Source organism: Lipophrys pholis (genome assembly GCF_963383615.2).
Source record: "Lipophrys pholis genome assembly, chromosome: 1".
Taxonomy (NCBI): Eukaryota; Metazoa; Chordata; class Actinopteri; order Blenniiformes; family Blenniidae; genus Lipophrys; species Lipophrys pholis.
Genome location: NC_137635.1, coordinates 27,083,552 through 27,098,229, shown reverse-complemented (window position 1 = coordinate 27,098,229; position 14,678 = coordinate 27,083,552). Strand labels below are relative to the sequence as shown.

Below are 14,678 nucleotides of genomic sequence, written 5' to 3'. Positions count from 1 at the left end.
CAAAATGGTGCCACAGCGCCACCTACAAACTTAAAAACAAATTGTGAACAATCAATGGTTTGACCGAGAACAATTACATTTGGGAGGCATGTAGAACTTGCCTATATACAAATCTGCATGTTTGGACATTTTGTCAGACTGACAGGAAGTCCAACATGTCACCATGAAACAGGAAGAGATGTGTAACTCTGCTCTACACCTGCTTAATGCCCCTTCAATACTTTCAGAGGATTTCAGAGGGCAGCAGTCAACCGCATGCAGCCCAAGCTTTGTGACTGCGCATGCGCCAGAGCCGACTGCGCATGCGCCGGAGCCGACTGGGCGCTTGTGTTAGGAGATCCTTCATCTCGCCGTCTGAACAATCACAATTTAAAACCAAAATCTCCTGAAGTGAAACATTAACTACTTTAGGAAAGGTGGAGAACACCACATTTAGAAGTAGAGATATTTTCGGAATCGTTATGTTATGTTATGGAACGTTAAGGAAGTGAACCCAGAGTGGAGTATAGATGCAGTATGTAGGGGCCTTTAGTGTTAACAGGTTTCATCACAGTCCTGCCCTTATCACATGTCTATTCACAGTCGTAGTGCCACCATGTGGTATCAGGGATTTTCCATCGCAGTCTGAAATACACCAAACAACGACACGCAGCACCTTCCAGCGAGCGTTGGTGTGCGAGGGCCTCTTCATCGCTACCTGCAGCTTTAATGTCTTTATATTTTCCTGATGACAAAAAACTATTGGAGGACAAAAGTTCTTACTCACCAATTGAAATTCTGAATAAGGCTTTGATAAAAAATGTTTTCTTGTTGTTAACAAGCATATGTAGTGAAAACAGAATGAAGTCTGGCATCCAACCAAACCAGTAAAGCTTGTTGATTTCCTTCCTTTGTCTAATCAGTGTTAAACGCACAATGAGAAATCCTCAGGGTTTTTTTTATAAAACTGAACATAATAAATATTTGAGGGAACTTGTAGAATAGTTTTTTTAAATCAGTTTTAGTCATCTTATACACAAGATTGAATTGATCGTTCTCATCTGTCCCAAATACTGAGACTAAAATCAGCTCCCTGGCAGAAAGAAATGAAGGAATAATCGATTGATGGACTGTTTGGGTCTCAAAGAAAGTTTATGCTTTGTTTGATGTTTGTTGTCATTCTTGATTTATTTTAATGTGATTGTTTTCCCTTCCCTTGTAGGTTAGCCGTTGTTTGAAACCTGGAGGATGCTTCATCTCCATTACCTTCGCTCAGCCCTTTTTCAGGAAACGTCTCTACTCTCGCACCGAGTACAACTGGTCCATCAGACATCACAGCTACGGAGAAGGATTTGAGTATTTTGTGTATATAATGACCCAAGGAGAAGAGCTCAGCCCAGAAGATGCAGCTCTGGAGAAAAAGCTTCTGGAGGACGCTGAAGCCCCACCAGTCACCACTGTCGCACAAACCGAGGACAAGGAAGACTTTCTGTCCAGCATTGACTTGTGACAATTACATTTTTTTAAGACTGAAGCCTGCATTAATAATTCAGTCGGTTTAACAGTGATTCCTTTGTTGGAGTAGACAACACCATCATGAGTCATGCACCATAGTGTTCAGTCTCACTGTTAATAGAAACCTGGAGCACAGCATGAGGTGCACCTCTTTGCTCTTTATTGGACCACATTCAACCTCTCCTTTCTCTGTGGCATCGAGTCAACATGGATCCATTCCTCAGGTTTTGGTTCACGGTGTTTTCTGCACATTTATGATCACGTCACAACGGGACTCTGTTGGATTGAGATCTTTTAGCTGTGGCGGTCAGTAAAAGCTCTTTGAAGAAACCAGTGTGATTTGAGCTTTGTTTTCCAGATCTGTTTTAACACAACTCAGAACAAACAAATGTGCCTTAAGGACCCCCCCCCCCCCCATGTATTTACACCCCCAGAATGATCAGGTGAAGCTGTGTTCTCTTGAACACCATCTAAATCAGGAAGAGGTTTTCCATTAACCAGGGACTACTGTGGATTACTGAGCCACATTCAGCTCAATATCAACACGCCTCCTAATAAACAACTGTTTGTTGCACCATATTGACGAGCTTTTATTGCTGCTTCTTGTATACCCCTGATAGTTTTTCCTGATAGCACTGATTCCAGTAATATGCAGAAACCGTGATTTGTTTTCTGTCTTGTTTCAGATTAACCATCATATACTAAAAAAAATAAAGTTGCCTTTTTCTGAATTAAAGCGTGTCGACTCATTTGAATTTGGATCCCACTGTATGTTCTCCATGAGTCACATCTTAAAATATTGCAGCAGCAATGAAAACTCACCAGACCAGACAGGTTGTCCAGTTTTGCTAAACCCATTTGAGTTCCAGCTTCAGTTTCCTGTACTCACCGGACAGAAGTGCTGCTGTAGCCTGTCTGGTTATTTCCCGTCATCTCACAACCAGGAGTCACAACCAGCCGTCTGGACTCAAAGAAAATGGATAAATTCGCCTCTTTTGCACTATTTTCTATTATTAATTTAGATTTCTGTGGGAAGGTTTGTGACGAACTCAGACCATCCGTCCTCTTCATTGCTTGATCTTGAACAGGTCACTAGTACATCAGAGGACAAAGTCACAGTCTAACTTACTATAATTCTGTTCAATTGAACTCTGAAGTGAATAGATTGTGATTTTGATTTGTGTGCATTCACTAAGATTAACCCAGTGAGTGGCATTCAGGAGTATATACTGTAATTGAGACCCTGTTTGCATGTATTGGAATTTGTAATTTGATGAAGCACCAACAAGGACAAAAATGTGGAATAAGATGTTTTGGTGGATAAAGTAACATTAAAGACTCATTTAACTGTATCTCAACATTACAGCAAATAAATCAGAATTTATTCAAATAGATCAATAAGGCTTGTCTCTGTGACTTTCCAAGATGATCAGTCACAAACCTTTGGGGTACAACACAGAAATTATAAGTCTGCAGAGAAACGTCATGAGGAGCCAGCTGAGGAAATGAGCAGAGCCTCTGGCAAAGGCTGAGCCGATTCTCAAACACAAAAACAGACCAAAATAAACTCTGCAAGCATTTTCAGAGGTAATCAATCACATTATTTTGTCAGAATAAACTCCCAGTTTCTTGCACAATGCGAAACACACTTCTGATATTCTACATTTACTGTAGAAAGGCTGACGTGCTAAATTTGGTCCATTAGTAGATCAGCTTCCACTGTGTGTGTGTGCAGCATCAGAGAGACAGACACTCACACACACACTCACATGATGTATGACGCTCATGTGGACTTTTTTTTCGGTTGGGGGGGGACAAAACTCCACACAGAGAGATTTGACCCAGACTCAAACCAGAAACACTGTCACTATGAGACTACCATGCAAAACCACTAATCCGCCATTTTGTTGGCCTTTCATCCTTCTTTAAACTTCGTCTTCACCAGGTCTTCTTGAATACTTTCAGAGGGTTTGGGCCATCTAAATGGCTCTGACTTCATATTCACATTATTGAATCGGGTTCCGTTCTGCTCTCTCTGGTGTGTTTACGAGACAAACTGACGTTTCTGGAAGTGTGTCCCCATGTCAGTCAGTTCGGCTCTACCATCAAGACAAAAGCCACTAATGGCGCCACGCTGTGTATGACACGCCTGTGGCGCGTGAGAGCGCAGTAATAAGTCACCCCCGTGCTATTTGTTAGGACACATGAGATGAGAGCCGGTCCTGTGCTCTCTGCTGCTTAAATATGAAACAAGAGGAATCGGCGTAGTAGACAGGCGACGAGGGGAGCACATTAATAAAGCAGGAATCATTTATTTTTAATTCTCCACTGAGATATAATTACAGCCTATTTTTAAGACTTGAAGGAGGAAAAAAAAGGTTTGTGATTTTTCAGAAGGATCTTTCTTTTCACACTTTTCTGTTGGTGTAACAAAACAGTCTCACATGAGAGTTTGTATTTCCTTGCTAGTCTGAATCTTTCTATCATATTAAATGATCTTGAAGTGTAAAATGTGTTTTCCACTTGCTTTTAGCATTTTCAAGGGAATTTATACAGAAAATTGTGCAGAAAATGTCTGAAAATATTTTTCTATTGCACCTATTTGTTAATAGCTGTATTAAAAATATTCTGTCATTTTTGAATGTTTGATATCTCTTGCTCGCCTATTTTTAGCTTAATTCTCGGACTTGTGCGTGTTTGAAAAACCTCACGTCACCACTGGTAACTTTAGCTGGAGTTGCTGGAGCGTGACCATCACTAAATCCAATGAAGAGCTGATAACGTTTCCCTGGATCTGGACAGTGTCCAGAGCTTTTACACGTTAACTGAACCTGAAACCCTCAAACAGGATGTGATCACAGCAGGTTCTTTATCCAATTCAGACCAATACAGTTCATCTTTCAGTGCATCACAAAAGAAAGAAGTCTCGGAAGAAAGAAGTCACCCACATAGTGGGTTTTAATAATTGTTATTGAGCATATAGGAAATATACAGAACACTTCAGGGATCAGCTGGTAAGTCTCTACCCAGAACCCCTCCAAGAATAGTGGGATGCCCCAACAGACAATAGGTCCACTTCAGAACAGCAGGAGACGTCATTGTCAAGCTGGACTTGATGCTCAAGGTCACACGACACGCTACTGAGACATGGACGTGTTTAGTTGTGGTCTACCCTCCACTGCTGTTCAATAAACTGTTTGAGGTTAGCAAATCACCACTGATGTGTCTACTTAAATGTTTTCTGTTCAGGCTATAAAATCCCTGTATCATCAACATTTTATATTTTGCACACATTTCAGCCGAAAGCCAAAGACCCAGATGTTTTGTGAGGAGAGTATTTGTACTTCTTGTAGCTGTAGCCTTCCCCAGCAGCCACCTGAGCAGGCCTGCCTGGTTCAGGTGGAGTTAGTGCCTGTGCAGCCTGGCAGGGTGTGTGACCACTTATGTAAGTCTTTAATGGCAGAGGGTCTGATATCGACTATTAAGGCTGTGGAGAGGCGACCAGCCACGGTGGAGCTCTGGGGCAGGAAAACACTGGCTGGATGCATCACTCCGCAGAGAATTTGTCTTAATATTGTTTTCTTCAAGCAGTAGTCTGTTCCCTCTGTCATCTTCATTTCTTCCTTCAATACATGTTTGTATTCAAGTTCAGGAGTTCCTACATTTTATCCTCAGCTTTCTCTCTTGGAATGACTGATGTGCGATGGCAGAGACCCCAAGAGTGAGATTTAACTTGACTGGACTTAGGTTATATAACCCGAGAGCGGAGCACAAGCCTCATGCAGGAGGAGAGTTTATCATCAAGCTTTCCTAAACACAAATCTGCCTGCAAGTCAGACACTATTTTATGTTTCCTCAGCTGCTAATCTGTCATTTGTCTCCATGTTGTGTTGAATAAAGGCAAAAACAACTAGTCAAAGATTTATTACTAAAAAAATATGTTTTTGTAAATTTAAGTCGTCTGTAGATGCAAAGCACATCAAATAAGTACAACACAGCTCATAGATCTTTGTAGTTTCTACTAAATCCATCAATACTGTAGCTGATATTGAATTTAGGGATTTTAGTTACATAATTAATGGCTGTTGGCCTTTGTTTTTAACTGTTTTATCTCAGTCACAAATCTTATCGTTTTTAGATGTTTAAAAAGTTTTACTGGTTTTTAGCCATTTTAGCCGTTGATGAAACCATTTAAGCTGTTTTAATGAACTCCTTCCCACAGTTAAAGTCATTGTAGGTATGTAACTGATCCAGTGTGGGGTTTCTCAGCAGGTGTTTGCTGCATACAGCACATTGCATACCCTGCGTCTATCTGTCAAGACATGCTCTTTCCAGCAGGTGGCGCTATGTTTTAGAATTTTCCCGTGTTAAAAAAAAACCAGTTTTCACGCTTCTAAAACACCGCCTCGTCTGGATGACAGCTCGTTCAGGTTAACCGGCTTGCTGGTGTGGACAACCCCTGAGATGGTACGGATGTGAAAACAATGAAAGAGGTGCTATGGAGCCATATTGTCAGACACATGTGCAATGACTATAACATTTAAAATGCTTCACTATTTTGAGTTGTGTGCAAATTTTCATGAAGGTTTGGGCACATTTAGGCAAGACTGACAAGGTTCCAATACCTTTTTCCAATCAGGAGGTTCACACCTGCCTTGATGTGGGTTTTGGATGTTGGACTGATGTGGACACTGAGCAGCTCCTCTGGTGCCACCATGCTTTTCAGCAGTGACTGGCATGTTGGTCTTTGTCAGGACCTCTGAAAGAGGATTAAATTCTTGCTGTCCATAACAGATACCTCCACACCAGTTATGAAGTAGCCTGAAACTTGCTTAGCAAGAAGTTGGTTCCTCGTCCGGTGATGTACAGCGTGTTCACAGCAGAATGGGGCTGAGCTTCCCGGGTCTAAGAAGGATGTCACTTCCACTTTGCTGCTTTGACACTCACAGGAAGGATGAATAAGATGTGCCGGTCCTTACCGTCCACATGTTTGGGGTATGGATGTCCCTCTGGCTCACTGTTCTGGAGCTGCAGTTGGGTGAGTTTGGCCACAAACATTGCAGCATTGCCTTTCATAATTACACCTCATGTGACGAACAGTGGAACATGCAAAGCAAACCCCCCTTTTTCTTGAGAAATGCAAATGTTTTTTCTTGCGCTTCTTTTCTTTGACCATTCGGGATTATGGCCACCTTACTTGACCTTCACTGTGTCCTGCAGCAGTGGAGTCACCTCGCCAGCTCCTTCAGATGACACCAGTGTTGTTACTGTGGTGGCGCCAATATTTTCTTTCCTTGTGTTCCTTGGGTGTGAATTGAACAGAGTGAAAGTCCTTGTACCAACCACACCTGATGCTGGAGCCTGTATGTATGTCACCAAAACGGTCAGAGAGGATACTGACATGCCGCTCCTCAAAAGCAACAAGATCTTTGAAGTGAGCTCATTCGTTGGTCCTTTTCATTGGCATTGCAGTGAGCAGTGTGTGTGTGTGTGTGTGTGTGTGTGTGTGTGTGTGTGTGTGTGTGTGTGTGTGTGTGTGTGTGTGTGTGTGTGTGTGTGTGTGTGCAGGAGCCAATGCCACTGCTGCTTTTTATTTTATTCTTACTTATTGGATATTTTAACATTGTATTTCCTTATAATCTATTCTGCGTGGAGCAACACTGTAAAGAATTTACTTTAAGATCAATAATGTGTATTCTATTCTGTTCTATGACCAGGAGTAGTGTGAAATGACGTAAGTCAGATGAACACAGACACATTAACAGATTGAGGGGGCGTGGAGCAGAGTACACACACAACTCAATATCTGACCAAATATGTCAGTCCGGTTCCGCCCTTCCAAAGCCACCCATTACTGTGAAATTTGTATTTGCACACACACACACACGCACGCACACACACACACACACACACACACACACACACACACACACACACACACACACACACACACACACACACACACACACACACACACACACACACACACACACACACACACACACACACACACACACACACACACACACGCGCGCCCACGCCCACGGGCTCCACAACAACAATGTGATCAATAGCACTATTTGTTGGTTCATCGGTACAGAGCTGATGGTATCAGGCCAGTCAATAACATGGCTGATGGGAAAGTGGATGGTTACACATGTGATGCTTTGTTGATGTTTTTTGATGAGAGTGAGGTGCAGTTCAGAACAACATAAGGATCACTGTTCTTTTGTTGTTTTCAGAGGATGTGGCTCATTATCAGGTGCCCCGGTACTGTAGGTGGATGTTTGCTTCAAGTAAACAAGGTTGATGTAATGTATAATTCATCCAGCATGATTTCCAGGAAACTCTGGGTGCAATTACAAGGAAACTCATTTCGATTCAGTTATCATTGCCGTGTTCATGCCCGTGTGCCACAGTTGGTAGCTGGTTGATTTGAACTGACACAATTTCCTGACTGCCAGCAAACAGTTTAGTGTTCAGCACACGTTCATCCAACTGACAGCTTCACCTAAATCTGTTCATAGAAATAACAACCGTCATCTCCAACCGCAACAGGTGACTTCAGCCTCTGAACAGTGGAGTGTGTGTGTGTGTGTGTGTGTGTGTGTGTGTGTGTGTGTGTGTGTGTGTGTGTGTGTGTGTGTGTGTGTGTGTGTGTGTGTGTGTGTGTGTGTGTGTGTGTGTGTGTGTGTGTGTGTGTGTGTGTGTGTGTGTGTGTTCAGTCAGGTGATACTTGCTTGATGAAGACATAACATGGTTCTTAATGCACATATCAACACTCGTGCGTATTAAAACTTCCTCCATCCATCTTCTTTGACCACTTCATGCTCATAATGAGCTAAAGCCAGTAGAGCCTGGACGTCTCCTCAGCATTAACAGAGACTGACACAGATTCCTCCCGATGAGAGGTACCACTTATAATAACTACCACGTCTTTGAATGTGAGAAAAACCCACATGACGTCCATGTGAAGGCACCCAGCCAGTATTCGAACCAGCATCTCTTCACTGTATAAACGTGATAAACAATACATGTGCCAATCTTCATTTCCTTCATGGGCATCAATCATTGTTATTGGTAGTGTGTCAAAACCAAAACTTCACCCAGAAGACTAAGAAAAATGAGAAGTGATCCATTTTTTCTCCAACCAGATGATCTTTTCTTTTCCACAGTGGCGTTTCTATATGGGAATACTTGGTGGGGGCGAGATTTTAGGTCTTGTGACAGCAGAGTCCGGCAACACTGAAGACCACAGAAAAGAATGTGCTCAACTTTTTAGCAACAACTTTACAACGTGCCGAACGCGTGAAAACATTGAACCCTGGGGGACAACCATCAACAACAATTTAAACATATAAATAACTTACAAAACCCTGGCCTCACGCTTGAAAGACAAGAATTCAACCACTAGATCAGCAGCAAGTTGATATTTATTCAGAACCGTGTGACTCTGTTTACCTCCAGTTTCTATTCTAAAGTAAAGATTTCACACTTGTCGTCCAGTAAATCATCGACCTCATTAATTTTGATTCTTAACTGCACATAAGCTGGTATTTGTCACGGCTCGCTCTGTTCCTGTCAAACCGTGAACACCTCGGCTCCAGCCAATCAGCTCTGAACTGGTAAATGAGGCTGCAGTGAGGCTTCAGGCTGGAAACCCCACTCCATATAAAAATGTTGTAATCTCAATGAATGTCCCCACAGCCTGAGCATGCACACTTATACTGTACTTTGCTTCGTGCAATACACACGGCATGGTGAGCGAGAGGCTCGGTCCATTCACGCAACCTTCAGCGTGGGTCAGGAGAAAACAGCCTGAAGCGATAAGATGAAGACCAATAATCAGGAAGGAAACTCCTCACACACAAATTATTAGTAATTTAGCAGGAAGCTGAATTCAGAGACAATAAAATAGTGCAGACAATCTTAAAGATTTACTAACATACTTTGCCTGCAGTGATTTCTGGGGACACCAGGTCGGGATCAACCCCACCTGACCCTAATGCTCTTCCAACAAACAAAAAAACAGCAAAACAGCTTCACCAACAGAAGAAGGTAGGAAGCAATGAATTCCACCAACAAGTCTCAGACCTTTGAACTTGATACCTCAGAGTTTCCATGCTGGCCTCACATCAGCCTGTGTGGACTGAGCGGCAGCCAGGCAGGCTCTAATAGATGATCATGTGGCCAATCGTAGCTCTCTAGGGGTCTGCGATTTAATGGATTCGCCAGTGTCGGCCAGCACGGAGCTGTTGAACAGCTTAACAGATGGAGTGTTGTTTCTTCCCCCCTCTTTAATTAAAGATCAGTATTTACTCTCACTAAGGTGATGGCTACCAATCTCCATGGGCAGCAGAGGCGTTCTGCTTTCCAATACTGCACCAGCGTTTGAATGGTGTGTCTGGAGATGGTGGGCGTCTCCAACGGTTCATGGTTTGGTTTTCTGCTCTTGGGACAGAAGCCATATGAACGAGTCACATTAGCATATTCTTTCACCATTTATTAATTCACCAAATACAGTGAAAATGGCATCATAATATACAATGACTCATTCTTAGAATGTCATGACATTTTTGTTGCTTTTTTGCTTCATAAAACAATGTTTCATCATTGAAAATATTAAGGTTTCATGCACAACAAACCATATCCAGTTTCTTTAAAATAATGGTACAAAATAAACAAGATTAAATAACAAAAACAGTAATGTCCAAAGTCGGTCAAATAACAACATGTTATTTGAGGATACTCGTAAACAGTGCAATATACTCTAAAACTGCCATTTTCTAACAGATTCATCAACGAAGCTCAAGTCACAGTATACGATTTCTTAATAATAGTTGAACATTGATGTGTGCAAAAAACCCAGACACATTCAGTTAGTCTTTAAAAAACATCCGACCTCTGATATAGAGTGAGACCAGTCCACTGAAAGCTATGAGCCAAGTCTCATTCTGTATATCCTCTCTGAAGTACAAATATCTCTGTTGATGAATTGTAAGACGATAGACTCGCATATAATTTAAATAACAAATATTTAGATATAAAAATACAAATGTAACTTTCGTTAAAAAGAAGCGTGCCGGGGTAAGTGTGGGGGCACTGGTGTTGGCACCAGAGTGACAGTTCATGCAATTAGATGGAGAAAATCTTTAAATTCATAAAGGACCAAACACAAAGAAAAAGAACCAAATCAACCAGAACATTTTTCCCCCATCAGTTTCATGACTATCAGTTTATATATTTATGGTAATCTCCATGGTTCTGCTGGCCTTTTGGGCACTTAGAAATGTAAAAACCAAAAGAAAGAGGGGAAACAAAAGATATATGAAGGTATAAATCAGCTACATGAAGGTGGCAGGCTGCACCCTTAACCACTGGTGGCTGATGCAAGTAGAAGAATATGGCCTGTTTTCTCTTTAATCTGAGGCCCAAACGCATTTCTCTGCACATACTTGGATATACGTCGCTTGTTTTTTTTGTTAGGTTTTCTTGTTTTTGTTGGATGTTTTATACACACAAGGGGTCTCCTGTGTTTAGTAGACTGCAGAGTGGTTGGTCCGTCTTTTTAAAAAAAAGCTTTAGCAGCAACGGGAACGCAGTGGACCAGTGCTGAAAGGACAGCTCCCTGGAACGCACCGCCTGCCTGAATCAACAAAGCAAAGCCTGATGGAGGGGGGACGGAGGCTGGGGGGTTTCTCAGAGCTTAGCCTACCTACTGTACAACTTATTGAAATAGCCCCCACCCAGGTCTAGTTGCACTATTTTGTTGCTTACAGCGCTTTTGGAAAGGAGAAATAAGAGATGGTTATGAAGTGATGACAGGTTCATCCATCATTAAAGTCAGCAGAAGATGAGATACAGAGCTTCATCTGCCTTCTCAACATCTTGCTGCACAGCTGTCGTTAAAACATCGGGACTCATTTGGAGAATTGCCAGCAATCCCATGATAATTCTTCCAGAGTCTCTCTCGCTCGCTCGCTCTCTCTCTTCATCCCTTCCTTTAAACTCGTCTTCCTCCAGCTTTCTTCCGTCTTTGTAGTTTCTCTCTCCGCCGCCTCTCTTCATCCTGTCTCGTGCAGTCGCAGTCCTCGAACATGCACAGCCGACAAGTGCGTCAAACCAGTGATCAAAATTAAAAAGTCTGCAAGGCTTCGTTCACGCTTAAACGCCAGGAGAAGATTTGTCAGTCATCCCCTTCAGGACCTCGTCTATTCGGTCGTCCTCGATCACCACTGCGGAGAGGAAAAGGGGTAGAAAAGACATTTACTCAGAGAAATGGTCAGATCTCTATAACATCCACATAGGCTCAACTTAACAAGGGATTTAATGCAGGTCACGTCTTTTTTTCCAGCCTGCTGAGCTGTATCGATGCCCTCCAATGGAGAAGGATAATGCGCACGAAACAACTGGATAAGTGTGACTGTGGTGTGATTGATAAATAACAAAAGCAGCATTGCACATCGACAACAATGGCGATGAAATCAAGTTATTGTCCAGGGATAAGCCGGGTTTCATCCTCACGGTTTAACCCCTTTGTGTGCTGAATGTATCACGGGGTGTGTCCAAGCATGACGATAATCTTCGTGCATGAATGTAAACAAGTCTGCAGTCGACAACCGCTGGGCTTCAGCTGTGATCACATACAAACGATTACAGTCGATAGAAGGAGATGAATAATCCCTACACTGCTGCTGCTGTGCGTCACGCAGCGTTGGATTTGTTTGTGCGTTTTTCACGGCGTAAATAAAAAATCCTGTGTATTCATAAAAACGATAGAAAGACGAGAGAAAGTCTTCTTTTACCTCGCTTGGCTCTGCCGATCTGTCCCAGCTTCGGGGGTCTTTTCGCCTGCGACGCAGCGAAAAAGGCGTTTGTGTCCTGCAGTCCGCAGCTAAAGGACATCTGGCTGACCTCGCTGTCCGCCCCATAGCCGCTCATTTTGCCCTCGTTGTATGGCAGCACCTCGGACATTGTGGCAGCGCGGCGATGGATCAGAAACGCCTGGAGCAAAGAAGAAAATCTCAAAGAGGACGGAGGTCTCGCTCGGTGGGTTTGCGCACGGTGCCGCCGGACGCTCCTCTCGGTGCTGCTGCCGCTGCGGGGAGTCCTCTCGGGGGGAGTGGGTGGTCCGGTGCTGATGTGACCTCCGAAAAAGTGCTGCGGCTGCAGAGAAAGAAGGATGTGTGATAAAGAGAGGGAGAGCTGCGGTCGCCTGTGTTGCTGGATGATGTCTGGCGAGGAGAGTGGGAGATCCCGGGATCATAAAGGAAACCCAGGCAGAGCGGTGAAGTCATCCATCCGGGGGGGAGGGAGGGAGAGAGAGAGAGAGAGAGAGAGAGAGAGAAGGGGACTCCGAGAGAAAGAGGAGCAACACTGACACCAACAGGGAGAAGTGGATATTGTTCAACTTCTTGTTGAAGTTCTTCCTTCACTGCACGGAGGGGATGAAACCGACCAAAGAGCCTCGAGCCGAGCTGGAAGAGAGAAACCTCAGGCAGGGCCGACATTGGTACAGAGGTCAGAGGTCAGAGATCAGAGGTCAGAGGTCAGGAGCCTCATCTACAAAAAGTTCAGATGTATCAAGAGTGAAATGAGAATGAAAATGTGTGGTGCTTCACAACCACTTCCTGGCTGACGCACGTGTCAAACGAAATCAAATCAAATCAAATATATATATATATATACACACACACACGCACACACACACACACACACACACACACACACACACACACACACACACACACACACACACACACACACACACACACACACACACACACACACACACACACACACACACACACACACACACACACACACACATACATCTGTATGAGAACATCTGATCAATGATTTAGTTTTGTCAGTTCGTTTCAATATCAGAGTGTTAAATCTATATATGGCAATGCAGACACACACATATGTAATGTTTTTTTATCAGAGTCTCCAGGTAAATATTGTTCCTGTGAGCCGGAGGTCACCATACCAGCACGAGTGAAGATCGACCTGTTGTAGGAAAACAGGCTTTTTCTTTCTGCCCAGGGAGGATAGTGGTAGGTGGTTCTGGCCTGCCTCAGTACTGCCATAGACCCAGATGATGCCGTGGCTCCATATCTCATGTCATACTAATCTCAAGAATGAAGCCAGAGCAGTCTTGGATAAGGAATCAAACCCAAGCCTTTACCCACTGATCATAGCTCAAATTGTTTCTCTCGTGAAGTCCAGCAATGCAGTTGAAGCACCTTACCTCTGAGGAGCGGTGAGTCTATAGTCTATAACAAGGTTGCAGCAAGTACGTATTGTCCTGTTAAGAATTTAGTGCTAAGCCTTGATCACTAGTTTTAAGTTTCTTTCAGTTAACCAACTGGTTTAATCACCTGAAGGTGTCATTCAAGTACTTTCAATTTTGACATTGATCCTGGGAAGAATGGGAACGCTTGATGTGATGTTTCCAGGTTCATAAATTGTATTTTCATTTTAGGAAATTTAATGTTTTGTTTGGAAGTTAAAATACAAGATTTCAAGTACCAGCACAGTTGGCATTGATCTTCTGAATGAGAATCAGCATTTCCTCCATGTTTGCTCTGGTATTAAGTTCTTTAGAAGACAAGACACTACTGATCCAGGAAAGGTTGTAGTTTGAACTTTCCACTCTGATGACTTGATGTCTCAATTTAATCTAATTTCACAATCAAATTTGTTAAGAAAAATGTGTCAAACAAGAATAAACACAAATAATGTAAAACTATCGCCCTGAACTATACCACAAACACTAAAAATCACACTTTACATCTAAAATCCCACCCTTCCAGCTCAGTAGGTAGAGCATGAGACTCTCAGTCTCAAGGTAGAGGGTTCATGTCCCACGCCGGGCGCCACCTTCCTGTGGACTCTCCACCTGCAGGAAGGTTCTTAATGGGTGTGAAGTGATCTGGGTGACGGTGCTCAGACTGACACCCCCGCCACCTGGAAACGGAGAAGCAGGAGAAAATGGATGGATGGATGGAACAAATAGTTTTTTTGTGGTGGCCATGTTGGATTTTGTACATGCCGGCCACCAGGGGGGAGTCTCACTTTGTATGCTGTGGTTTTTGAAATCTCCTGGGTCAAACCAATCACCGTGCTAAATTTCCAAAACCTGTCACCAAGTACACCGTTCTTTTAGATCCCTCTCCACT

At 43.1% G+C, this 14,678-nt stretch overlaps 2 protein-coding genes across 2 annotated transcripts in view; one reads left to right on the top strand and one right to left on the bottom strand.

Moving 5' to 3' along the window:
- ece2a (endothelin converting enzyme 2a) overlaps positions 1 to 2,227 on the top strand; it is a 115,385-nt gene extending 113,158 nt beyond the window's left edge. Inside the window, exon 4 of the mRNA XM_080460010.1 lies at positions 1,202 to 2,227. Coding sequence (XP_080316136.1) covers positions 1,202 to 1,489 — 288 coding nt within the window. The 3' untranslated portion in view covers positions 1,490 to 2,227. The remainder of the gene's footprint in view (positions 1 to 1,201) is intronic.
- A 7,751-nt stretch (positions 2,228 to 9,978) lies between these two features.
- Positions 9,979 to 12,727, bottom strand: camk2n2a (calcium/calmodulin-dependent protein kinase II inhibitor 2a). Its single transcript, XM_080481603.1, has 2 exons — positions 12,300 to 12,727; positions 9,979 to 11,729 (listed from the first exon to the last, which is right to left on the bottom strand). The coding sequence occupies exons 1-2, from the start codon at positions 12,466 to 12,468 to the stop codon at positions 11,659 to 11,661; spliced, it is 240 nt and encodes a 79-aa protein (XP_080337729.1). The 5' UTR covers positions 12,469 to 12,727; the 3' UTR covers positions 9,979 to 11,658.
- Positions 12,728 to 14,678: the final 1,951 nt, after the last annotated feature.